The 27,643-nt window shown below is 43.2% G+C and overlaps 2 protein-coding genes across 2 annotated transcripts in view; one reads left to right on the forward strand and one right to left on the reverse strand.

Annotated features, from left to right (window-relative positions):
* The window catches only part of ankfn1a (ankyrin repeat and fibronectin type III domain containing 1a), a gene marked incomplete at both ends in the record, with an annotated part of 77,379 nt that extends 76,802 nt beyond the window's left edge, over positions 1 to 577 (reverse strand). The window contains one exon of the mRNA XM_083994800.1: positions 500 to 577. Coding sequence (XP_083850926.1) covers positions 500 to 577 — 78 coding nt within the window. The remainder of the gene's footprint in view (positions 1 to 499) is intronic.
* Positions 578 to 14,728: 14,151 nt separating this feature from the next.
* LOC311002417 (transmembrane protein 100-like) lies at positions 14,729 to 18,374 on the forward strand (the record flags this gene model as incomplete). The annotated part of the gene is made up of 2 exons (XM_083993783.1): positions 14,729 to 14,740; positions 17,840 to 18,374. Exon 2 carries the CDS (start codon positions 17,895 to 17,897, stop codon positions 18,372 to 18,374), a length of 480 nt encoding a protein of 159 aa, XP_083849909.1. The 5' UTR covers positions 14,729 to 14,740; positions 17,840 to 17,894.
* Between the last annotated feature and the right edge of the window lie 9,269 nt (positions 18,375 to 27,643).

The raw sequence follows: 27,643 nt of genomic DNA on the forward strand, positions 1-27,643 counted from the left end.
CTAACTCTGGCCCACTGACAGTTTTTCTTTTAACTCTGTTGATTAGTGGTGCACTGTCCCTATGAAATAAACTAATAAAAAGAAAAAAAAAAAAAAGAAAAATGAAAAAAGGAAACTATAAGTGTGGAGACTCAAGGAGAAGAATGAAAACTGAAGTGAAAGGAGAGAAGAAAGAAGAAAGGAGGAGCGACAGAGCTCTGACCTTTAGATCCAGCGTCCTCTGTCTCCTGAAGACTCGTGGGGTCTCGGGTCCTGGTCCTGGTCCTGGTCCTGGTCCTGGTCCTGGTCCTGGTCCTGGTCCTGGTCCTGGTCTTGGCTGAGGAGGAGTGTATGTGTGAGTGTGTGTGTCGGCAGCAGAGAGATAACTGCAGACAGGAAGAGGCTGTTTATGTGTAATTATCTGCTCTCTGGATAAACAGCCGAGCTCGACCTCGGGCCTGAGCCTGAGACCACGGCGTCGCCACGACAACCAGCCAGCGCCACACACCGGCCCACTCACCTCCACCTGTCTTATCTGGACCCGGCTGGACGCACCGGACCGGGAATCAAACCTGCAGCTCCGCTCCAGCTGCAACATCAACCCGTTCCTTCAAAATAAAATTCAACTAAAAAAAATAAAAAATGTTGCAAACTCTTACCAAGAACATTTGTCTTATTTCTAGTCAAAACAAATCTCATTGTACCTAAAATAAGACTTGTCACATAAAAGTAGCTTGTTTTTAGACACTTTTTACTTATTTCAAACATATTTTCACTTGAAATAAGTAGAAAAATCTGATAGTGGAGCAAGTTTTTCTTTCTTATTACAAGCACAAAAAACCTGCTTTCACTGGCAGATTTTTCTACTTATTTCAAGTGAAAATATGTTTGAAACAAGTGAAAATGATCTGAAAACAAGTTCATTTTTAGGTGATGAGTCTTATTTTAAGTGGAAAGAGATTAGTTTTGACTAGAAATGAGACATTTTGACAAGAAATAAGACAAATATTCTTGGAAAGATTTTCTGTTTTTGCAGTGTGTTGCCAAAAATGTAAAATCTCTTAACAACATTTCTCATTCGGTTCAGTTTTGGTAGTTTTTATTATTTACTTTTATGATTATTATGGTTTATGAGCTGCAGGACAAACGCGTTTCCCACAGGAGATCAATAAAGTATTGATCTGTGATTGGTCTTCAGGTGACAAGTCTGCTCCTTCAGGGAATTTGTTTCGTTGAGTGACACAAAGCAACAACAAATAAAAAAAAAACAATCTTTTTTTTTCATCTGTTACCTAGTAACAGAGTTCATAACTTCACCCAGTTGAATGTAAACAGCAGTCAGCTGGTTGTGAAGGGAAGCTCCAGTGTCTTGAGTCATTATTGATCAGAGTCAAAGACCCTGAAAGGTCCTGGAGGTTTCTGAGTCATGGACGAGTCGGCGCTGGAAAGATTCTTTGATTCTTTTATTGCAAATGTGAGTAAAAAAAACAACAACAACTGAAAACCTGTAGAGAACCAGACTGGACCTCACACCAGCTGCTGGGACTCAGTCAGTAATAACAATAGGCTATATAGGTAAAAACACTCTGCTGGTCAGTAGACGACGTCTCCTTTGTTGCATAAACTTTGTATCGATCAAGAGAAAATCCGATGAGATCGACCGTATTAACGTTTTATCGATATTCATGACATTTAATCGAAGGTTACTGTTTCCATGAGGCGTTTTTAATTAAATATTGCATGTGAATAAAAACATGTGGATGGAAACATGAGCTGTGTCCCAATTCAGGGTCTGCATCCTTCGGAGGGTGGATTTGAAGGCCGATTACGTCACAGCGCTGCGCGAAGGCTGTCCCAATTCGTCCAAATTCGAAGGGTCCTCCAAATGCAGCCTCCAAATGCGTCCTCCTTTGCCCTGCATTCGGAGGATGCATCGCTACTATCCTTCGCGGCCTCCCGTATCCCAAGATGCTTTGCTGCACCGTTGTTGTTATTAGCAACCTAGCCGTTAGCTATCGAACGTAGCAGCTCTGTGCTGTAGCCACGGTAACCGGCTCTGCGGCCGGCTCGGAGGTGTGGCTGCCCGCTGAGCTGAGCTGAGCTCTGCTCTGCTCTGGCTGCACAGGTGAGGAGCGGAGGTGTGTGTGACAACTTTTAATAAGAAAGCTATGAAAACACATTACTTGTGCTCCCCGGCTGCTGTTCAATGGTTTGTTTATTAGTATATTAATGATAACTGCCCTTGTATTGATTCTACTTCTTGAAAAAAAAAAAAAAAAAAAAAGGAGGAGGAGGAGGAGCGGTAGAGCCGTTACAAGCGGCACTTTTAAATGTTTAACGTTCGGCCGTTGTTTACGTTCGGCCGTTGTTTACGTTCGGATCAGGAAATGCTCTGAAGGCTAGACCGTCCCATTTACCGACCGTTGATGCGGCCGACGGAGGAGCCTCCGAAGCCGTTGCCTCCGGAGACCGCGTAGGCTGGGTCCTCCGAAGGCTGCAGCCCCTGAATTGAGACACAGCTATGGTCACAGGAGGAGGAGGAGGAAGAGGAGGAGGAGGAGGAAGAGGAGGAGGTGTTCCTCAGGTTACTGCCTGATGAGCTGTTAACACAATGCAGGCCCAACCAGGACGACACAGGTAGGATACTACAACTACAACACTCATTAACTCACTGTGTGTAAATTGATTCTGTCATTGTTTCATTTGACCTTTTCCTGTTTGTGAATAAACAGCAAAACAATATTTTTTACAATCATGAACCATAATAATGATAAACTGGATGATTAATACGACACATTTGTACATTTTTAAAGGCGCACGTCATTTGTCTTGTACTTTTTATTGCTGAGTTTATGTTAAATAGAGCAAATCAAATCTAGATGTTCCGGTTGGTTTTTGAGAGTTGAGGAGAACGAACCTGGATGTTCTGCTCATCTCACTGTCTTCGTCTTGTTCCAGCAGACAGCGGCAGCACAACCACCGTGAACTACAACTCCCAGAATTCCCCAGGACAAGCCGAGGCCCCGGGTGCATCACCTCCTCTGGAGCCGGGGGGCTTCTCGGTCCGCCCCGTGTCCCCCCCGACGCCTGAGACTCCTGATGCAGCTTCGTTTCCACAGATACAGTAGGACACGACAAAGTCAACAGCTGTTAAACTCTGTCCGACCCAATCTGTGCTCCTGACTGTGTCGTGCTGCGTTCAGATCCAACATGTCGTCCGTGTGCAGGAACGTCATCTCCTCAGTGAGACTGGGCTGTTGTCTGGACCTGGGCTTCATCGCTCAGAACAGCTGGAACGTGGAGTACAACCCGAAGGTACCGACACCACAACACCACACAACCACACAACCACACAACCACACAACCACAACACCACAACACCACAAAACTACAGAACCACAGAACCACAGGAACTCTCCTTCATCTGTTTATTTCCAACAAACAGAAACAACAACAAAATGTCTGTGAAGGAGCTCTTTGGATGGGACAGATCGATGACAGTGGGAAAGAATCTCCCAATAAAACTGTGTTAACCCTTGTACGCTGAAACGCGTAGGAGTTTTAAAGGTTCAACATGACCAAGCCACAGAAATAAAGGCTGTTTAACTGTTGAGACAGAGCCTTGGAGATTCTTTTCCACTATCAAACAGAAACATCTTCTGATTAAAAGAAAACAAACAAAAAGGCAGGAGATAAAGTCTGAGAGTCCACCGAGTTCACCAGCTCCGGTCCGTCCTGTTGAGTCGTTCACTACAAACATTCACTTGGACTCAACTCTCGACTTCGCACCATTGTTTCCTTGCGGACACTGATTCTGAGGACCGATCCAACTCCAACAAATGCCAAAGAACCTTTATCCTTTATTATCTGGTCTCACATCGTCGTTACTGTGATCTCCAGATGAGGACCTAATCCAATTAGTTTAGAGTTTATCTAGACAGGAGCTCGGTGGTCGAGTGTTGTTAGAACACGTCCTATGTTGATGCTGGTTTGACGCCCGACTGCGACGATCTTTACCGCATGTCATTACCCGGCTCTCTCAACGCTGTCCTATCAAATGAAGGCATTAAAGCGAATTTACTTGGAGTAACTGACCTTCCAGCTTCCTGTTGTGTCTCAGTCCTTTCCAGGTCTCACCATGAGGATCCGTGAGCCGCGAGCGACGGCCGTGATCTTCAAATCTGGGACTTTAATCTGCACAGGAGCGAAGAGGTCTGTCAGTCCGACACTGTTTCTTTCTGTCCCCGCTGACTTTAACCCTGAACAACAGTTCCCAGACCTCTTCCCTGTTGCTCACCCTGAGGTTTCTCCTGGTTTTCCCTGTTAAAAGGGTTTTCCATGGAGTTTTTCCTCAGTCGATGTGAGGGTCTAAGGGCAGAGGATGTTGTTATGATGCTTTGTGAAGCCCTTTGAGACAAACTGTTATAAAATTGCCTTGCCTTGCCTTCCCCTCTGTGTGTTGGAGCAGTGAAGACCAGTCCAAGCTGGCCAGCAGGAGGTTTGTCCGCAAGCTGCAGAAGCTCGGCTTTCCCGTGTCCTTCCGGGGCTTCAAGATCCAGAACGTTGTGGCCAAATGCAGAATCTCCCCCATCGATTTGAATCAAATGGCGCAGCATCAGGGCTGCAGGTCAGCGGATACCTCTGTCCTCCGTCCTCTGTCCTCCATCTGGATGCATCTGGACGTGTCAGGGGAAAGTTCTAACGTCTCAGTGTTTGTCTCTCCACAGCTACGAACCAGAACTGTTCCCTGGCCTCTTCTACAAAGTGACGGCGAACGTCACCGCGAGCGTCTTCTCCACAGGGACGCTGGTGTTCACTGGTGAATGAGCTGCGATTGCGTCCACGCTTCCTGCTTTACTGATCTCAATAATTCACCAATCATCTACTCATCGTCATGCCAGTGAAGGGTTTGGAGAACTTTCGGAGTTATCAAATACCTCCATACTGCTCGTCCGTACTGACCCAAAATGTGCGAGATTTGCGGCCAGATGTTCGTTCATCGTTGTAAAGTTTAAACCATTGGATGTTTGATGGAAACACGGAAGAACATCTCACAGCAAATCTTGTGCAGCCACTGGGAGCTACCGCTACAATAAGGATAAAAACAGAGATCACATTAATGTTTTCCCAACAACTTTTCCATGTTTGGGCTTCAGGACACTTGGGTCAGTAGGACGAGCAGTATGGAGGTATCTGGATGTTTCATAGTGTGTTTTTTGGACCAATCAAAAGTGAACTCTATCCGCCGCCATTATATGGAAACCCATTGCCAGCCGGACCCCCCCTGGAACTCCTAAAGAGTTTTGATTGATGACTCTGAAAGTTCTCCAAACCCGTCCTTGGCATGACGGTGAGGAGATGATTGGTGAACTATCGAGTTTGGGTGACGTATCCCTTTAAAGAGGTTCCAGGGTTCTTCAATGTGTTGGTTGCACTGCAAAAACCCCAAATCTTTCCAAGAATATTTGTCTTATTTCTTGTCAAAATGTCTAATTTCTACTCAAAACTAATCTCTTTCCACTTAAAATAAGACTCATCACCTAAAAATTAACTTGTTTTTAGATCATTTTCACTTGTTTCAAACACATTTTCACTTAAAATAAGTAGAAAGTAAGTAGACTATCAGATTTTTCTACTTATTTCAAGTGAAAATTAGCTTGAAAGAAGTAAAAAGTGTCTAAAAACAAGCTACTTGAGTCTTATTTTTAGTATAATGAGATTGTTTCGACTAGAAATAAGACAAATGTTCTTGGTAAGAGTTTGAGTTTTTGCAGTGTGGTTCTTCAGATTCAGGTTATAAGTCTTCTACGTAGGAGACTATTGATATGTTTGAACTCTGGTCTCACTAAACTCAAACATAACCCTCTGCAGTAACTTTGTCCTGACATCACAGATATAAATGAAGTCAATATTAAAGTTTAATGTTTTATTCCAGGGGCTAAATCAGAGGCTGAGATCTTCAGAGCGTTTGAAACCGTCCATCCCATCGTGAGCAGCTACACGAGGCCGTGAGGAGCCCCCATTCACTTTAAATCTAATCTCAGAGAAATAAACTGTGTTGACGCCGGGAGAGTCTGCGTCCGTGGTTTCCCTCCTCTGGAGCCTCAGACTTGGAGATAATAACCTGCACACACGAGGAAATTAGACGGATGAGTCCTTAACTGATCCTAGTCTGAGTATCAGATGCTCCCGTCGTGATTATTGACGGCTGACTTGAGTTTGATCAACTGGACGGTCTGTTCTCTGGCTAAGTGGGTAAGTAGCTCAGTAAGTAAGGAAGTGGTCTTTGGGTTAAAGGGATAGTTCACCCAAAATTCAAATTTTCCTCATGTGGACTAAGGGCTGGGAGAAGTTTCAGAGTCCTCCGTGGCTTCTCTGAGTTACAGGGGGTCTCGGCGTAGCAGTGCATGTCCATATAACGGTTGCAAATGGATACCAACTGTCTTCGTAACAAAAAGACACACCAAAAAACATCAAAATACCTCCATGCTGCTCGTATGTAATGTCCGTCTTGTATTGAAGCCCCGAAATGCGAAATTGTCCCGAAAAAAATTAAATAAGTCTATATTTCAAGCTTGTTTTGTAGTGGAAGCTCCTCTTCCCGGTTCATCAAATTTGGACGAACTGGGAAGAGGACAGACCCTGCCTGGTTTGTCTGTTTTTTGGTGTGTCTTTTTGTTACGAAGACAGTTGGTATCCATTTGCAACCGTTATATGGACATGCACTGCTACGCCGAGACCCCCTGTAACTCAGAGAAGCCACGGAGGACTCTGAAACTTCTCCCAGCCCTTAGTCCACATGAGGGGGGAGGAGATAATGAGTGCAATTTCAATTTTGGGTGAACTATCCCTTTAATGAGTTTTGTTAGTGGATGTTTGTCACAGCACCGTGTTCAGGTCACAGGTTCAATCACCGTCACGTGACCTACTGCTACTGGTGATTGTTTGATATCAGATCTCTGGGGGTGCGTCAGCTGCAGTTCCCGTCAGCACCAGCAGGTGTCAGTGTGACAGCAGCTGAGACTGAGAGGTGAAGCCGAGTCTAAACACAACATGAACTACAGTAAATTAAGATAAAAATAAATAAATATTGTCCTGGTATATTTCTTTTCTTTTCTTTTTCACAGATTTTTTTTTAAATTGATGTTTATGTCAGACAAATACAAATAAATACTTGTTACCTTGTTGCAGTTAGCCTATATGGATAAGAGAAACATCTTGTGTGCATTTATCAGTATCTGCCCAGACAACAAAAAATAAATGCAGTCCAGCAACAATGTACAAAGCACAAAACATAGATCCACAAAACAAAACACCCTAGGAAGTCTACATACTAAACCAATCCTGTACCTGCATCTAATAAAATATAGATATGGTGACATCCTTACATATCCAGCAGTTGAGCTAGGAATGGGCCCCACACCTTAAATAGATTTTATTTCTAAACTCCAGTGTGTCGTTTCTACTTCACCTTCACCTTCACCGAATCTGTTTTTTTTTTTTTTTTGCATCTGATTAAAATATCTCGTGCTGCTGTTGGTTAAATTAGTTTTCTCTGTCGGTGCTGGATTAACACCGATTAGTGACGACAAGTTCCTGTCTGAGGGGTTTGAATTAGTTTGATATTAGTATATCAAACTAGTCATGTGACTGGATTATATTAGATTATTATTGTAGTTTATTGGATTATATTATATTATATTATATTATATTATATTATATCATATTATATTATATTATATTATATTATATTATATTATATTATATTATATTATTATAGCTGATGCTCAACGCTTTGAATGAACCCGAGGGGCCTCCGAGGGGTCGTGACCTCGTTGGTAGTCCGGTCCGGTCCGGTCCGACAGAGGAGTTTCTGGTGTTGAATATAAAACTAGTCCAGCTGTGGGACAGATGTTTGACGGCCGGTGAGCGAAGCAGCAGCAGCTCTGAAGTGGACGAGTGGAGCGACGGAGATGAACTCTTCCTCCTCCTCTGTTGACTTTAGTCTAAAACCTCAAATCCCCCGTGGGATACACAACACAACACAACACAACACAACACAACACAGCTGCTGCTCACACACAGCAGGAAACATCTGGATGCTGCTCCACTGCTGCAACAGGTCAGTCTGGACCCGATGACAGAGCAGAGGCAGGTGATGAAGATGAAGAAGATGATGAAGAGGATGGTGAAGCAGCTGATGGACTGACCCTGGACCAGTCTCCTCCACTCTGTTATAAACACACAACCCTAATGCATCGTGTGTTTGTGTTGAAGCTGGACTCACATCATCATCACCAACTCTTCTCCATATTCGGCGTCGTAGCTATAAATACTCCGTCATCCTCGGATTATTTCCACTGCTCTTAAATGTTCTTTCTCTCTGTCTTTATCTGTCCTTTTATATTCTTTTGTCATTGTTGTTCTTGTTTTGCACATAATTGTAAAGCACTTTGGTCAACTTTGTGTTGTTTAAATGTGCTCTATAAATTAAACTGACTTGAGTTATGATCCATAAGAGCGTCGTCGCTGCAGGAAAACCAATCAGCCAATCAGAAGCCGGTTATTGTGTCAATCACCAGGAGGAAGAAGCTAAAATGTCACATGTTTAATATTTTATATGACTCTGGATAAACAGGATGTAAAGATGGAACTAGAACTAGTCTGAGTGGCGGAAGGATACGTCTTTGATTCTGGAGTGATTAGTTAGTGAGGAACTAATGCTGCGTTCATAACAACTCAGAGGTCGGAATTCCCAACTCGGAAATTTCCAACTTGGGACCTACCAACATCGTTGCGTTCACGTTGCAGGAACTCGGAAGAGAAATAATATTGTGGCTCATCGCTGAATATGAAAAATCAATGCAGCAGTAAATGATGTTTATTCTGGAGGCAAATGAAGACGAGAGGAGACACCGCAGACAAATGCACATAATGTTACAGCCTTGATAACAGTTAAACCTTATTTCCGTCACATACGAGGAACACAATTTCACACCGTACAACAATCACAGCTTAATATAAACGTATTTCATATACTGCAATAATACACAAAAATATCCATTAAAACCTCAACAAATAACTTTTTAAATTCTAACCGTTTAAGACGAGGGCATGACGCCATGTTTTGATGTTGTCGTGACATCAAGTCAGAAAGTCGGAGCTCTGTGATACCCGAGTTTCCAACCTGTAATTTCTGAGTTTGACGCCGTTCAATTCATTTTTGACAACTCGGAGCTCGTTTTTTCCCGACTTTCAAGTTGTCTTGAACGCACCATAAGGTACACAAAATTAGAGTAGTTACTGAGGAACTAATGAGGAACTAAATGTTGGATAAACTCAGTCAGACGGAGTTGTGGTTTCTTCTTGTTCCTCTGCTCTGCAGCCGCCGAGGCTCATGGGAACTGTAGTCCTGACTCCTCAGAGCAATCTGGATGGACGACAGCCGGTTTCCCCAGCGACCTGTGACCTCTGGACTGGGAGCTCTTCCTGTCGACCCCCCGGGGACGTGAGGTGAGGTAATCCTGAGTCAAAACACTGAATTATGGGAAAACTTCCTCCTCCCTTCCCCACGTCCAAACCTGGAGCTCCTCGTTCTGGAGTCTTCTTTCTTCTGTTTATTTTTTAGTTAACTTCTTTTCAGATTTCATTTCAGTATTTAGAATGAATCAAAATTATTTATTATCATGTTGTTAACATTTGCTTCCCCAATCCGACTGGTATTATCATCACTTTGGCACTTTGCCTTTAAAGAATTGATGAATGTTTGTTGTTTTCTGTTGTTAAGTGTGTTGCTTAGTTTAGAATATATCAGTGTGTCTTAACATTTCTTCTTTTTTTTTTTTCCCCAGTCAGATGAACGTTGTCGTCCTGTTGTGTTTTTAACCTGCACAGTTTCACCGTAATGATCCTGTATTATTGTATGTGACAAATGAACTCCTTTGAAGTCTTGACATTGAAACATGACTCAGTCTGAATCATGATAAAGACCAAACACAGATGATGTTTTGTCCCGTGGTGCAGCACCTGTGACCTTCCTCCTCTCTGTTTGATGTGTCGTCCTGTCACTCTGTCTCTCTTTAATAACATCCTCAGCTTCCTCTGCTCCAATAAAACCAGACCATCATCACACCGACACACACACATCCTGGATTCCTCCTCTCCTCGGTCTCCTGCTTTAGTCTTTCTACCTGCATGGTGTTTTCATCTGAACAGTAAAAACCACCAGAGCCTCTTCCTCCTCTTCCTCCTCCTCCTCCTTGTATCCCTCCACCACTCGACCAGATTCAGCTACTTCACTGCAAAAACTCAAAGTCTTTCCAAGAATATTTGTCTTATTTCTTGTCAAAATGTCTCATTTCTAGTCAAAACTAATCTCTTTTCACTTAAAATAAGACTCATCAGCTAAAAATGAACTTGTTTTTAGATCATTTTCACTTGTTTCAAACTAATTTTCACTTGAAATAAGTAGAAAAATCTGGCAGTGAAAGGAAGTATTTTGTGCTTGTGATAAGAAAGAAAAACTTGCTCCACTATCAGATTTTTCTACTTATTTCAAGTGAAAATCTGCTTGAAAGAAGTAAAAAGTGTCTAAAAACAAGCTACTTTTAATGTGATGAGTCTTATTTTATGTAGAATGAGATTTATTTTGACTAGAAATAAGACAAATATTCTTGGTAAGATTTTGAGTTTTTGCAGTGTTCCTGTTTGTCATCGTCAATATGAAGCGTCTGTGTCAGATTACGTCATCGTGTGTGTTTGTGAGGTCACAAACACATCGACCTTCTTTCATGTCCTCGAGCGGCTCTGAGAAACAAAAACATGTTTATTCTCCTCAGGTTTAATTTTAGTAACAACATAATAAAGGTTTCTGCAGCTCCGCCCCTCAGGAAGCGCCTTCAGCTCCGTGTTTCACCATCACCAGTGGAAACTCAGGTTTTTTCCTCCTGGCCGTCGGGGCGGCGGCCGCTGCTCTCGGCTGCTTTTATCAGCAGGTTTTTTTTTAGGTAACGGGGCCGTGTGAAGCTACAAACATGCTCAGTCAACTCTTCTGCTGCCAAAGCAAACCGGCCGCGCTGCAGCAGCACACCTGGACCGAAGCGCTCGGCACCACGGCGACCATCTGCTGCTCACAGGAAGTTAGTGGGGGGGTCGGGGGGGTAGGGAGGGGGTTCATGTCTCCAGAGAGAAGAATCCAAAGCAAATAACTCAGCTCGTCCCTTCACCTAGAGATGATCCGGGAAGGAAGCGATTTAGCTCTGAATCCTCCGAGCAACGGAGCAGGAAGGAAGATCATTCACTCTCTGTTTGGCTTCATTACACTTCTCATCGTCGGCTGATTACTAAAACACACACACACACACACACACACACACACACACACACACACACACACACATGGATCCTCCTCTGGGGAAATAACATGAAGTGAAGTGAGTGAACACACACACGAAGCGCCGCTGGGAAATCAGAGCAGACTGACGACTCAAGTGGCTCCTGGAAGCAGATGAATGTGGATCAGAGCGGATGTGTTCACACTCTGGGTCACACCGTCCACTTCAAAGGGCCCGACCGGGGGCCACACACACACACACACACACACACACACACACACACACACACACACACACACACACACACACACACACACACACACACACACACACACACACACACACACACACACACACACACACACACACACACACACACACACAACCAGAGGATCATATGCAAAAAGCAAAGTCTGCTCAGGGTTTGAAAATGAGGCCAGATGTTTGCAGCTGCAGGATTCACATCAACACCACTAAACTCATCTGTGGCTGCAGACAGGAGGCAAAGAGAAACGGCTTCAGGAGAGTTTTTACCATATTCTGCAGGATTTATTTATTTATATATTAATTTATTAGTTAGTTTGTTTGAACAGCGACAGTGCTGCACAACTCTCAGACCAGCTGAACTTCATCTCCGGTCCCTGGGCTGGAAACACACAACATATCTGCTAAGACAAACACAAAACAGCGTCTTTAATGACAACAACAAGATTTCACAAGATTAAACAACTAGATCACTCTGTCTGGTCTCATCCTCCTGTTTGTTTCAGCTTTTTGTTTCTTTGTTCCTTCTGTTTTTGTGTGTATTAATTGATGTTGTGTGTTTTAGTGTAGATAGCACATGCATATTACACAGGCACTTGTCACATTTTAACTTTCATACACGTTGTAATTGCTATACTATTCTTCAGAGCAGTTTTGATGCCGTTTGCAAATGTAATTAGTAGTTTCTTTAAAAAAAAACAACATATATATATATATATAAGATGTTGCAGATTATGTGATGACTTTGTTTTTATTTCTTTTTAAGAGTGCATATTACACAGGCACTTGTCACATTTTACTTGCTCTACTATTCTTCAGTGCAGTTTTGATGCTGTTTTGAAATTAGTAGTTGCTTTTTAAAATGCATACATATAAGATGTTGTACATCATGTGATAACTGTGGAAATAATCTCTGTGCTAAATCTGGCGCACCCATCTTTTGTTTTTATTTCTTTTTAAAAGTGCACATTGTCCCTAAATCTAATTAAAATGAACTTTATAGAAACATGCTTGATTTTTTCTTTCCGTTTTCATCTGAATCTTTTATGTTAGATAATGTTGTGATGTTTCTGTGGCGGTGAAGGTGAAGCAGCAGCTGGTCTACAGGTGTCTACTGACCCCGGGTCTCACAGCTGCTGCATCTCCTCCACTCGGGGGAAACTGATCCTGGACCAGTGGACCAGTGGACCACCGTGGGAGGAGCTGGGAGCCTCGGAGGACAGCGCCGGGTCAGGACAATAAACAGCTGATTCCTCCCAGATGGTGAGGGTCTGCAGGTCTGGAGCTGCAGGGAGGATTCTGGGAGACAGGAAATGTGACCTGAGCACAACCAGCTTCAGATGTAGAAGATTCAGTTTTATGACGACGAACAACCGGAGAGAAAGTGAAGGTTCAACCTGCTCATCTCCACTCTGCATCCAGAATAAAAACCTGAGGCAACGAGTTCAGAGCAACATAACGTTATAGTGTAGTTGGAGTTACACTAATGAAGGATGATGTAATGATGATAATAATGAGGGAGGATTAACCTCTGCAGGGTTTGGGCTGCACGGACACACTCATGTTACATAACAAACAACCAGACTCTTAGTTAACAGAGATTTTATCATCATTTCTATGAACAAACACACACACACACACACATGAACACGGTGTAAACGAGGCTGACGATGAATGATGATGACGATATGAAACAGAGGAGCCAGAAACTACAAGTTAAACTGAGCTGGATCAGAACTTCTCCAGATGTTCAGCTCCTCCTGAGACCGGGAGGAGTCGTCCACATCCGTTAAGACTTTAGACTTTATATTATTCACTTATTTCTCTCTGAGTTTTCTGTTCAGTTTTAACAGATAACGAGATGAATCGATCTGAGAAACTGAACCTGGGACAGTTTTCTTCGTTTCTGTCTTTGAGATGTTGGTGAACAAAATGTAAAGATGCCGGAGTGCACTGCAAAAACTCAAAATCTTATTTGTCTTATTTCTAGTCAAAACAAATTTTTTAGACACTTTTTACTTTTTTCAAGCAGATTTTCACTTGAAATAAGTAGAAAAATCTGATAGTGGAGCAAGTTTTTCTTTCTTATTACAAAAACAAAAAACTTACTTTCACTGGCAGATTTTTCTACTTATTTCAAGTGAAAATTAGTTTGAAACAAGTGAAAATGATCTAAAAACAAGTTAATTTTTAGGTGATGAGTCTTATTTTAAGTGGAAAGAGATTAGTTCTGACTAGAAATAAGACAAATATTCTTGGAAAGATGTTGAGTTTTTGCAGTGTGGAAGAAGAACAAAGAGGAAAAAGATACAAAATAAAACAATCAGCATGAAACAGATCAAAGAGTCGATACTGATCAGGATTAATTGATTGTTTCTACACTAACACAACTTTATAAACCTGCACAGAAGCCAAAACAAAATGTTTCACTGAACCTCTGGCTGTTCCTCGTCAACAGTGATAAGATGGATGACAACACAGAACATGGATGAGTCTCTGTTTCTGAGCTTTGTAAGAGTGACAGGTGAATAAAGACGGATCACAGAGTCGTGTTGTAGTCAAAGACCAAACCAATGAGAGACCAAGTCCAAGTCCATTTCACTATATTCAGCACCAGTCCTCATAATAATCATGTGTCTTGATATTTACATTTTTCCTCCTCAGCTACAAAGATAAAAGATGATTTGATGTAAAATCTAAACCAGATTTAATGTAAAAACAAAGTTTGTATTGAACAGAAGAACACAGCACAGAACCTGCTGAAGTCTCCTCCCACTGTTGTCATGGAGACACCAAGTTGTTACCATGGTTACACAAGCATCTATATACTTTAGTACAACTCCTATTTGAATTATCTGTTTAAAGCAGAAGTAAGTGATATTTTTGTGTTAATATAAGTCTTAAATAGTTGTATCTTCCGACAGCAATCACTTCTATAGAGTGTTTGGTCTGTCAGTCACTCTGCTCTGCTCTGAGCCCAGGAGAAAACTTTCCTTGTATCCTACAACCTTTATCCAATGAGGAGAGAGAACGGCATAAAGGGGCAGTCCTCTCTGTGTGTGCAGCCAAGGGATGCGCCTGAATGTGGTGACGTAGGGACGAGGACCAATAGATCCATGACGAGGGCGGGGGCTGCTAACTCCATCTGCTGACAAGACGTTATGGTGCGTTCAAGGCAACTCGTAACTCGTGTTTTTCCGACCTGTGAAGTGGTACCAGTTCGATCTGGTACGAGTTCACGGGTCAGAAGTTACGAGTGGCCGTTATAGTGACTTTCACAGGTAAAACAGGTCGGAGAAACACGAGTGTGTTGCCTGGAACGCTACAAAGTCGTAAGTCGTGACTTGAAGCTGTAATTTACGGTTTCAAAAGCCTGCCTGGAACGCAGCATTAGCCAAAACCACCGGATCGCTTACTTCTGCTTTAACTTATTGAATCACATCACAGAAACCAAAGAGAGACAGAGACACAGAGACATTTGTGGTTAAAACAAAGACAGAAAAGATGTGAGTAGGTGCAGCTGTGGTCTGGACCGGTCTGGAGGAAACATCCATAGTCCAAGACCAGACCAAGACCTTGAGGATGTGGACTCAGGTCCAGTCTGAGGACTACAGGACTATCAAAGAGGCAGAAAGAGAAAGAGAAAGAGTCGTTGTCTCTGCTGTGGTCCGGGTGGAGGAGCATCGCTGCTCCACCAGGCAGACCAGACCGGACTGGACTGGGGACCATGAAGCTGCAGGCAGGAAAGAGTTAAAACTTTTCCTGTTGGTCCAGTAGGAGGAGGTCTGGAGAGAGGGGGGAGCTCTTTCTATTGATAGACCATATTCCCCCTTTTATTCCTGCAGTCGGGACGATGCAGCGCTCCGAGCCGGGAGGAGCAGGGACCTGTGGAGCCTGAAGAGACGGACGCAGCCATGACCGAGACCGAGACTCTCTGAGTGGACGTCTGTAATACAGTAGGTGATGGGGTGTGTGTGTGTGTCCTCGCTGCAGCTGCATCTCCACAACTTATCAACCTGCAGATCTGTGTGTGTGTGTGTGTGTTCTGCAGTCTTTTCTCTCTCAGCTGATCTGCAGAAACTCATCTACACTGACGAGTGTTAGACACATTAAAAATATATATATTGGTATTTCCTTTGGTATTTTATCAGGTTCAATTAATCAATTAATCAATCAATTAATCAAGCAAACAGCTCTTGAGTTTTAGACTAAACTATAAATAGTAAAAGATAAAATTAGAGACAACTCGACACAGAGAATATAAAACAATATAATAACAATATAATTTACATTGAAGCCGTTTAAATGGGATCATTCTGTGTAATTATAACTTTAACTCCATGTTGTTAATTATAGTTTTGTAAGGAAAGGCAAGGCAATTTTATTTGTATAGCCCGTTTTTACCACCAGTTTGTCTCAAAGGGCTTTACATCCCATCATAACAACATCCTCTGTCCTTAGACCCTCACATCCACTGAGGAAAAACTCCATGGAAAACCCTTTTAACAGGGAAAACCAGGAGAAAGCTCAGGGTGAGCAACAGAGGAGGGATCCCTCACCCAGGACAGAGATGTTGTTACAGACAAGAAAACAGTTTATAGTTTATGACTCAGAATGTGCGAAATATGGAAATGTTAGCAACAGCAGATGCATGTTGTTAATTATATTTTTGTAGATTTATTTACTCCTGACTGCAGGACTTTGTGCTGCTGAGACGTTTTCTGTCAATAATCAATACGTCAGTTCCTCCTCCACTGAACTAAAAACCTTAAATGAAATGTGTTTGAGTCGAGACAGCAACAGGATGAGAGCAGCGGTCGTTGACGGTCAAACAGCCGGTCATCATTAATGGCCGTGTGGTGGTAAATAGGTCAGAGTGTTTTTCATGTGTCTGATATTTAAGGTGACTCTGCAGATTAACGGCTCGGGGAGGATTAAAGCCACAGAGACGTTTTAAAGCTTTTTAAGGGACGACGCTGAGTTTTAATGAGTCACGACTTTAAACTTCACATCGCTGCATTAAAATAAAACAACCACAACAACACAGAATCACAGTCTGTACAGGCTCAGACTACACAGAAACATTTGAATCTATCTATTTCATATTAGTGCAGAAACTACAGAGTGATATCAAACCCATTATTATTCTAATTATTAATGTGAGTGGATCATTAATCAAATAAAACTCAGAACAGAGATGAAGCTCCGACTTCTCTTCAACTCATCATCAAAGAACAAACTCTGAAGCTTCGTTTGATTTACTGCACCTCATTAAAGCTGCTTAAGGTGGACTGATCTCCAGGCTGCTTAAGGTGGACTGTTGAACACCGACCGTCGACTTTTATTCAGTCCAGATTTTTACCTCATTAAATAAATGTCTCGTCTTTAACGAGTTCTTAATGAAACTCTTCCTCCATCTGCTTCACATCACAGTTTGATCACCAGCAGCTCAACAACAGACCGACAACACTCCCACTTCCTCTTTTTTTTATTCTACTCTACACACACACACACACACACACACACACACACACACACACACACACACACACACACACACACACACACACACACACACACACACACACACACACACACACACACACACACACACACGGCTGGAAAACGTCCATGTTCTTCTCCTGCAGCGTTTCACAGCTCCTTGTTTTCTACATTAAAGGTTTAATTAGCTCTGTGAGTTCTGTGTTCAGTTAATTAGTTTGTTTGTAAACATAAAACACAGCAAAGCATTCTGGGAGTCTTTTCTCTCCGTGTGTTGTTGACTCCACACAAACACTAATTAAAGGGACAACGAGGAGTTTCTATTTGGTTATAAAAAAAGTCTGATATTAATGTGGATGAATCTCCGTTACCACTTGTTAATGGTCCATTTTAGATAAATCTATGGTTTTGTCTCTATGGTTATTTTGTTATTATTAGTGGTGGTGGAAATGCTGGGTGAGCCGACCAGCGTTTCTTTACTTTCGGTTTCGTGGCGAGTCATGAGAATAACGCCGCCGAATCTCCGTTTATGGTGGGAACTACGACGGTATGTGATCGTCTTCCAACCTCTGACTTTAATTCTTGATGAATGAAAACATGAGTCTGTCTTGCGCCGGTCAAAGAATTTCACGGTGCGGAGGCTCATAAATGTAGTGTGGAAACACTTCGCTTTCACAAAACTCCTCGTTGTCCCTTTAACTAATTAACTCTCATGGATTAACTCTTCCCCTCCCTCTCTCTCTCTCTCTGTGTGTCTTCAGCGAGCTGCGCTGTGATTGGCTGGCTGACTGACTGCTGACATCATCACCACCAAAGATGGCTCACCTGTTCCTCGCCAGTAAGATCGCGATGCCCGACGACCTGCACGGGAAACCTGGTCCCCGGATCCCCCGGAGCGCCATGAAGGCACCGCTACCGCCGGCGTCGATCTCCGCGGAGAAGCTGAGGAAGGAGCACAGCAGCGTCGTCGTCGTGACAACCACACACATCCCACACATCAACGAGGTGCAGCTGACGGCGGCCACCGGCGGCGCGGAGGCGTCGTGCTACCGCTGCACGGTGCCGTTCGGCGTGGTGGTGCTGACGGCCGGCGTGGTGGTGACGGCGGTGGCGTACGCCTTCAACTCCCACGGCTCCACGGTGTCGGTGCTCGGCCTGGTGCTGCTGTCTGCTGGACTGGCGCTGCTCGCCGCTAGCGCCGCCTGCTGGAGGGCTCGACGCCGCCGCCGCAAGACGGACAAGCGGCGGGAGAGTCAGACGGCGCTCATGGCCAGTCAGGGATACAACGTGACATAAGCCCCGCCCCCCGGGAATGCATTTCATTTCATTGAATTTCATTTCTCACACTGCAAAAACTCAAAATCTTACCTGGTATATTTGTCTCATTTCAAGTCAAAAATGTCATTTCTAGTCAAAACAAATCTCATTCTACTTAAAATAAGACTCATCACATTAAAAAGTAGCTTGTTTTTAGACACTTTTTACTTCTTTCAAGCAGATTTTCACTTGAAATAAGTAGAAAAATCTGATAGTGGAGCAAGTTTTTCTTTCTTATTACAAGAACAAAAAACTTGCTTTCACTGGCAGATTTTTCTACTTATTTCAAGTGAAAATTAGTTTGAAACAAGTGAAAATGATCTAAAAACAAGTAATTTTTAGGTGATGAGTCTTATTTTAAGTGGAAAGAGATTAGTTTTGACTAGAAATTAGACATTTTGACAAGAAATAAGACAAATATTCTTGGAAAGATTTTGAGTTTTTGCAGTGCAGGGAGAGTCTGGTCTCATTCATGGTCTGAAACCCTCGGAAGGCCGAGCCAATCAGCGTCGCCGCTCAGATTTCTGTGATTGACACAGCACGTTGGCCAATCAGGGACCGACGTCACTACACTGCGTGACTCTCACCCATAGACTGTAAAGAGAATGGCCGTAGCACCGTGACGTCACCCATTGGTTTGGGGGAGTCTGTTTTGTGCCGCTACTACGGGGTTTTGAACTGCGCCATGTTGGATTCTACTTGCCATATTTGGAGCGGTGCGGCCGTTGGCCGGCCGAGAGCCCGCCCACTGGCCTCGTAGCAGTGGTCTCCGGACCTGTCACTCAACGTTCCCGCGCCCTAATTGGCCAGAACTTTAAACCTAATAACAGTAAAACGGTAGAGTCACCCCCCTCAGAGTGTGTGCGGGGATAGAAACTATCAATTGAGACCAAAAATATAAGATGTACCAGGCTGTAAATATGTTTTTTTAAGCTGTAAAGTCGGCTATTTTAACATGGGGGTCTATGGAGAGTTGCTCCCTTCTGACACCAGCCCCCAGAGGAAGAAGAGGGGATTGCAGTTTGTTGAACGCGGAAGTGACTTCACTTCTCAGACCGACAACTGCCCCCTTGGTCTTACCACAACGAACATGGCGGAGCTATCTAGCAGTAACAGCAATAAGGGAAGTTCTTACTACATCCATTACAGCAGTTAGACAAGAGCAAGAGTCGGCGCTTGTTGAGTTTCTTGAAGGAAAAGATGTTTCCGCTGTTCTTCCAACTGGATTCGGCAAAAGTTTGATGTGATACCAACTTGCTGATTGGCTGAATGGGGTTGTCTGTCAACGCTACTACTCCCACCTATCCACCACTTTCCGGAGAACGACGCTGGGTGTTGCCATGACACTCCATTCATTACATTTTAGATTAACGTTAGCTGGGTCAACCATTAGCTGTTAGCAGTGTCTTAAATAACTCAATAAACGGCCCATGAAAAAAATATTTTCTCCAGCGGATATCCTAGTTCCAACATGACTGAGCTAACTGGAGTAGTTTCATGTCGTGTCCAACAACGGGAGGGTTTTAACAGCTGACGTCCTGCTGTTAGCTTGCTGCTACTGTTAGCTGTCAGCAGCAGCAAAGCTAACAACTACGCTAACCATGACTAATTACAAAAACGTGCACACAGAAATAGTAATGTTTGTTCAATAATTCATTTTCTAGACTTAACAAACATCAGATTTAGTCAAAACGGTTTTGGCAGCCCGGAGCCCCCACATTTGGTACCTACACCGGTGGCTAACGCTACCAGTTAGCCGCTAACGCTACCAGTTAGCCGCTCGCTAGAATGCTACCAGAGAATAATAGACTGGCTCTGATGCTACTAAAACCGACTTCCGTTGTGGTGTGACGCAATGGATCATGGGAAAATAAAGTGGTGGATAGCTCCCGCCCCCAAACGCTTACAGGATGAATGAGCCAGACTCTTCCTGTGAAATGAAATGAAATGCATTTCCAGGCGCTTCTCGGCACAACACCGGCGGTCGGTCGGCGCATCTGTACAGTCCACATGAAGAACGTGAAGCTGAACGCACCGACACAACAACACGAACCGGTCACGTGACCTCAGGTTTATACAAAGACGACGTGGAGGTGACGAGTCGGATGGTACAGACACAAACCAAATCCAGCGACGACGTATCTCGAAACAATGGATCACCGAACCATAGACTGTAAAAAGAAGAACGCACCGGCGAGTGGGCGGAGCTTCATTTTTGATATACGATCTCATTTTACAGTTAAACAACACACTAAAGTATGTTTTTGAAAACATTTGAGGCGGGAAATGGGCAGTGCAGTAACAGAATCTTGATTCATATTTGATCAACGCTGCCTCGTTTGATAGTTTGAACGGAGTTTTGGGAGCCGGCCGCATTGCGTTGGACGCACGTCATTGCCGGACGATGGCGGACGGCGACTCAACGCTCCAGTCCTGAGCCAAAGAGGCTGATTCACCAACGACTCTGACTCTGGATCAGTTTCACTCAGCTAAACATTATCAGCTTCTTCCTGTTGCTCTGTTCCCTCGGGAGTTTTGGAGAAGACTCTGATGGCGAGGACTTTCTACGGTGGCCCTCAGGGGTCACGTTGGGGGGAAAAAATGATCAAACTGAGCGTGCGGTTGAAAGGATATTCTGTCAGTCAGAATAAAAACAGGTAAAAATAGATATTAAATGATGTAACACAGCTGTGAAATGAAAGCACAGACTGTGTCGGTCCGGTCGGTTTTCAGGACTTTAAATATCTGAGGACTCATTGAATTCAATCTGGGGGTCGTTTTGATTTAAATTCTGACATGAACGGCTGATTGTTGTGCAGCTGAAGGAAACCAATTATTCTAGTTTCCTGTTTTTCTGACATGAATCATGAATCTGTGCTTTCATTCAACAAACAGCAACAACAACGCTGCTTTTATTCTGAAGGTCAGAGATCCTTCCTGTCTGCACGGACCGTTTCCTGTCATGTGACTCTTCAGACTGTTTCTCAAGAGAATAATTGATGAGTTAATCACAGACAGTTTGATGATGAAGATGAAGATGAAGATGAAGATGAAGATGTACAGTATCTGTAACTAATGCTGCTAATAAGCTATAAAGACATGTTAAGGTACTCTGCCGCACAGGTGTCAGCTCGTCTTGTTCCTGATTGGTCGTTCTGTGACCTCGGTATGTTACTGTTGAACCTGTGGTGATGAAATACTGAACTTAATTAAAGGGATAGTTCAACATTTATAGTCAAATTGGCCCCATTGCCATAATCCCTATAGTCATAGCAGTAGGTTCGTTACCTTTAATTGTCGGTGCAAGCTGTTTTTAGAACGGTGGAGCAGAGCCGTGAGCTGCTCAGAGCTACGCTACAGAGGCTCATGGGATTGGGAGGGAAATTCATGCAAAACCACTGATGTACGTTGCCTTCAGGGACAGTTTTTCATCAACAGTCTCTGCATTTCCCTCTAAAACAACTCTGTGTGGTAACGTTGTGTTATTATCTCATAGCGTGGTGAATGTGCAGCTCACAACTTGTCCACCAGAGCGTTGTGGAGTTGTTGGATTGTGTATTTGATGAGTTTGAAATCCCATAATGAGCCTCCGTAGCGTATAGCTCTGAGCAGCTCACGGCTCTGCTCCGCCGTTCTAAAAATAGCTTGCACCGACAATTAAAGGTAACAAACCTACTGCTATGACTATAGGGATTATGGCAATGGGCCAATCTGCCAAAAATGTTGAACTATCCCTTTAACCATTCAGATTTATCATAATGAGATAACGAGCTGGACAGTGAATGTGTGAGGTCACAGACAGGTGTTAATGATATGCATGCCACTTTGTATGTTAAACTTCTGCACTACGATCCAACGTGATGATAAATAACCACATGTCATGTATTCCACCATATTAAAGAGCTCACATGTAGATGTCAGTGTAACTGTGGAGCCGAGCGTGTCCCACAGCTCGCTCTTATTTATTCAGTGTCAGTAATAACAGACGTGTAAGTTTCATTAAAGTGAAGATTTCCCTCCCGACGTCTCGTTAATTTCCTCGCTGAGGATTTTCTCTGCCGAGCGGATTGAGGACGGACTGGAAAGTTGCAGCAGCAGCAGCTCGCCTGTTATATTTAGTTGTGTTTATGTTGCCTAGCATCGCACAGACACACGACCAGATTATACACTGTGGGGGGGTGAGGGGGGTGGGGGGGGGGTTGCGTCATATGGAGGAGGTGGTGACGGGCAACGGTTACAACATGTTGTCACTTCTGCAGTGCTAACTTTATCTCCACCGGAGCGCAGCATCCTGGGAATGTGGGTGGAAGAGGAGGGGGGGGGCATAAACACAGAATGGAAAAAGAGAAAGAGGGGGGGGGGGGGTGAGGGACACTTCAGAGGAGCTGGACTCATCTGTGACGGAAAACATCACACTGCAAAAATTTAAAAATCTTACTAAGAATATTTGTCTTATTTCTAGTCAAACTAAATCTTTCAACACTTCAGATATTGTTTCATCTACATTAGTAATGGTTCAACAATGTTTTCAAACTGTTTTAAATACATCTGAGTGCACTTTAACCTTTCAGTTTCTTCATACTGATCTTCAACAATTCAAGTAATTTCCAACCATTTCATACTCTTCATTCATTTTTTCATGTCTTCAAGATTGTTTCTTCAGTTTCTTCACTTAATTCAGCTTTGTTTCAACAATTTATCAGCCGCCGCCAGCTCATTCAGCTTCCAGCTTTCAGCATTCACCCGTATTTCCTTCAGGAAATGCATTCTCTAGTTATACTTGAAATAAGACTCATCTCATAAAAAAGCAGCTTGTTTTTAGACACTTTTTACTTTTTTGAAGCAGATTTTCCACTTTAAATAAGTAGAAAAATCTGACAGTGGAGCAAGTTTTTCTTTCGTATTACAAGCACAAAACAACTTACTTTCACTTGCAGATTTTTCTACTTATTTCAATTGAAAATTAGTTTGAAACAAGTGAAAATTATCTGAAAACAAGTTCATTATTAGTTGATGAGTCTTATTTTAAGGGGAAAGAGGTTAGTTTTGACTAGAAATGAGACAAATATTCTTGGAAAGATTTTGAGTTTTTGCAGTGCAGATGCAGAACCTCATGGGAAGTGGAACCAGGTTCAACACCGAGCCGATGTTGGGTGAAGTATCCCTTTAACTAGTAACTATAACTAGGACATACACATTTCTCCTGATACACTCGTTATTAAAGTTGCTGCAGCTCCTGGAGAGAAACCTCTTCACTGTAATTAACGAGGTGGTTTTGTTTGAGGCTGAGTTGTTTTTATTTGACTCATAAATGTTCCTGAGCTGTAATTAATCTAAGGAGAAGCAGACGAACGGCTCTGTGGTCAAAACAACCAGCTAATGTTGACAACACGTTGCAGCTAATCGCCAATTAGCACTGACACACAGACACACACACACACCGCCATCTTTAACAGCGGCTTCCACCGTTTACGATGACATGAAGGTTTTAATATACACGGTAAAAGTCACAGAGAGTATATAAATATATCTGGTTAGCTCGGTTACAGTCTTTACGGTTCAGATATTCTGTTCATTTTGTAGCATATAAAGATGATTTATTCATATTTACCAGCGAACGATGGCGACTAACCCTCAAGAGTCCAAAAAAAAGTCAAAAAGTTGATTAATAAAAGTATTCAGAGTTATAAAAATCATCACTAAGAGCTCACAGCAGCAGACTGACAGAGTCCCAGTTTTCAACGTGGAATAGTTTAGTAGGATGAAAAAGAAAAGTAATTATTGTGTTATTGTTATTAAAAGTGATTTCCTTTCAGTCATCATTTATTTTATTTTATTTTATTTTATTTTTTTATTTAGCCTTTATTAAACCAGGTAAAAACGACCCGTTGAGGTCGAGATCTCATTTTTAGGGGCGACTTGGCCAAGAAGGCAGCAGCACACGTCGTCAACATATCCACGAGATACAAATACATTACAATATATTACATTACACTGCAAAAACTCAAACTCTTACCAAGAATATTTGTCTTATTTCTAGTCAAAACAAATCTCATTCTACTTAAAATAAGACTCATCACATTAAAAAGCAGCTTGTTTTTAGACACTTTTTACTTCTTTCAAGCAGATTTTCACTTGAAATAAGTAGAAAAATCTGATAGTGGAGCAAGTTTTTCTTTCTTATTACAAACACAAAAAACTTGCTTTCACTGGCAGATTTTTCTACTTATTTCAAGTGGAAATTAGTTTGAAACAAGTGAAAATGATCTGAAAACAAGTTCATTTTTAGGTGATGAGTCTTATTTTAAGTGAAAAGAGATTAGTTTTGACTAGAAATGAAACATTTTGACAAGAAATAAGACAAATATTCTTGGAAAGATTTTCAGTTTTTGCAGTGTATACAATAAATAGGGCCATAGTACAATACAAAAGGTTAAAACAAAGTGCAAGGAGCAGGGGGGTCGTGGTGGCAAGAATGGTCAGCAGAGGCACCGCTCAATTGATTTCTGCCTCAGTTCTGCTCTTTTTCATTTGCATCCACCCACGAGAAGAGGAAAAAGAAGAATTACATAAAAGGGTTTTCAGAGCGAGGCTTCTACTAGGAGTTTTGTTCCTGAGTGTTGCTGTGTTTGGGCTCTGGCTGTGTGAGGAGGGTTCAGAGGGGAAATCCCGACCCTCCCTTCCCTTCCTGTAACACGGCGACCAGCTGAGTGACCAGAGGTGTAACACAGTGGCAGCGTCGAACGCACCGAGGACTCTGGGCCGGAAAAGGGCCTGGCACGCAACGAGACGGGGAATCGGCCGGATTAAAACGGATCGGCCGGAGAACAGGAAGGAGTTTCTGTTCCTACACGTACACGCCCTTTACCAAAACTTTGAACTAATTCCCCAGCAGGCGTGTGATCGTCCTGTCATCGGAGGAGCTGCAAGGTCACGCAGAGTCTGAAGTCGCCGCTCCACGCCGCCGCCGCCGACTGACTGGGACTCGGTCTTCAGCGTCGTCCAATGTCTTCAACCGTGGGACGAAACGTGAAGTGAAGACACAGGTGCATGCAGGTGAAAACAGCTGCACACTGAAGATACTGGAGTTTTCCTGCTCATCAACGAAGTCGTGACTCAGTCTGAACACACACACACACACACACACGCACACATCAAACACATATTTTTAGATCCAGTGTGACCTCCACTTCCTGAGGATGCAGCGAACAAACCTCATGAAGACCCAGAAAACCCAGAGACAAACCTCACAGTGACTCGGTGACGGCTGTCTGCACGAACATGAGCAGCTCACAGCTAATTCAGCATTAAATTAATAACCTGTTTATACACTGTAAAAACTCAAAATCTTTCCAAGAATATTTGTCTTATTTCTTGTCAAAATGTCTAATTTCTAGTCAAAACTAATCTCTTTCCACTTACAGTAAAATAAGACTCATCACCTTAAAAATTTACTTGTTTTTAGATCATTTTCACTTGTTTCAAATGAGTTTTCACTTGAAAAAAGTAGAAAAATCTGCCAGTGAAAGCAAGTTTTTTGTGCTTGTAATAAGAAAGAAAAACTTGCTCCACTGTCAGATTTTTCTACTTATTTCAAGTGAAAATCAGCTTGAAAGAAGTAAAAAGTGTCTAAAAACAAGCTACTTTTTATGTGATGAGTCTAATTTTTAGTGTCATTAGATTTGTTTTTGACTAGAAATAAGACAAATATTCTTGGTAAGATTGTGAGTTTTTGCAGTGTGAGGAATCAGCTGCTGTTTTAGTGGAAGCTGCTGTAAACACACACAGAGTGAGTGTCTGAGCTCATTACGGGCCGAGGTGCGCTCCAGCTCCAGCTCCAGCTCCGTCAGCAGCAGACTGACAGCCGAGCTCAGTAATGAGGCTGGATGGATGTGGAGCTGCAGCTCGTTACAGACACAAACCTCCTGTTTCCTGCAGCTAAAAGTGGAGGCTGATGGAAAGGCTGCAGCTGCAGGTCACAGCTCTCTGCTCAGATAGACTCACTCTGCTGCTGCTGCTGCTGCTGCTGCTGCTGCTGCTGCTGCTGCTGGAGGTTCAGTTTCTGCACAACAGAAACAATAACTCAGATCCATGATGATGTGATTGTGTCCAAACATCGGCCCCAGCCCGACTCTGTGAGGAGGTGAACACACAGAGGCAGAGGTCCAGTTCATCTGGTCCACTCCTCTGGACCTTTGGACCTCTGGACCTGACCAGCCTCCTCCTCCTGCTTCTGAGAGACAGTTGTTCTCAATTGCTAAGACACATTTCTGGGAAAACCTTCCCTCCTTTTCTCTGAACTGTAAACACAAAACACAGTTTTCAAACTACATTCACAAAACCTCGGACTCTTCCTGCAAAACCAAACTCTGTTGTCCGATCAGACCCCGAGTCGATCGAAATGAAAAACACCACTGAACAGTCTGATTACACACAACATAGAAAGAAAAGAAAACACAATGATCTGATCATAAAGCTGTAGAAATAATCTTGACAATTTCGCCCACTAATTTCAATAATAAATCAGTATTGAAATGACCAGATTGTGTGCAGTGGAACTCCTTTTTTCATGGACTCATTTCCTGACGCCACCGGCACCAATGTGAGGATCTAATCAGTGCGGTGCAGGGCAGTCTCCCCTTTCTCAAAACAAAAATCCTGTTTAACATTTCAAAAGTGCATACAGTATCTACTGTACAATTATTCATCTACAGCGTCATGTCTACGTGTTGACAGTAGCAGTTCTACTGGTCGTACACGTGTGTACAAGTAGATGAAAACTTTACTGGCACCATCTCAAAACTTAGGGGCAAAATGCCTCCATTTAGGGGCAGTCTGGAGCCCTGCAGTGAGGTCACAGTGAGGTCACAGTGAGGTCACAGTGAGATCACAGTGAGGTCAGGCTGGTGGAGCTTGAGGCCTCAGCTCTGGTGGCGACAGGAGAACCAGCCGGGTGGAGTTAACGTGCTAACGCCACGACGTGTCACTCTGACATTTACAGTAAATCAAACGGCGCCCAGAGAGAGTATAGGCAGCGATTGTTGTGTTCCTGAACGCCTCGTCGTTGTTCTGCGGTGGGAAAGAAGGAGAAGGAGAGCGAGCAGCAGGGCCAACAATCGCAGAGAGGCCCCGAACGGCCCCGAACGGCCCCATTAACCAGGGAGAGGCGCTTCCTGTCATTGGTCAGAAGTCCAAACGCCACCGCCGCTCCACCGCTCCACCCTCCATCTCTGCCTCTTTCATTCTGC

Source organism: Trachurus trachurus (genome assembly GCF_905171665.1).
Source record: "Trachurus trachurus genome assembly, chromosome: 19".
NCBI lineage: Eukaryota > Metazoa > Chordata > Actinopteri > Carangiformes > Carangidae > Trachurus > Trachurus trachurus.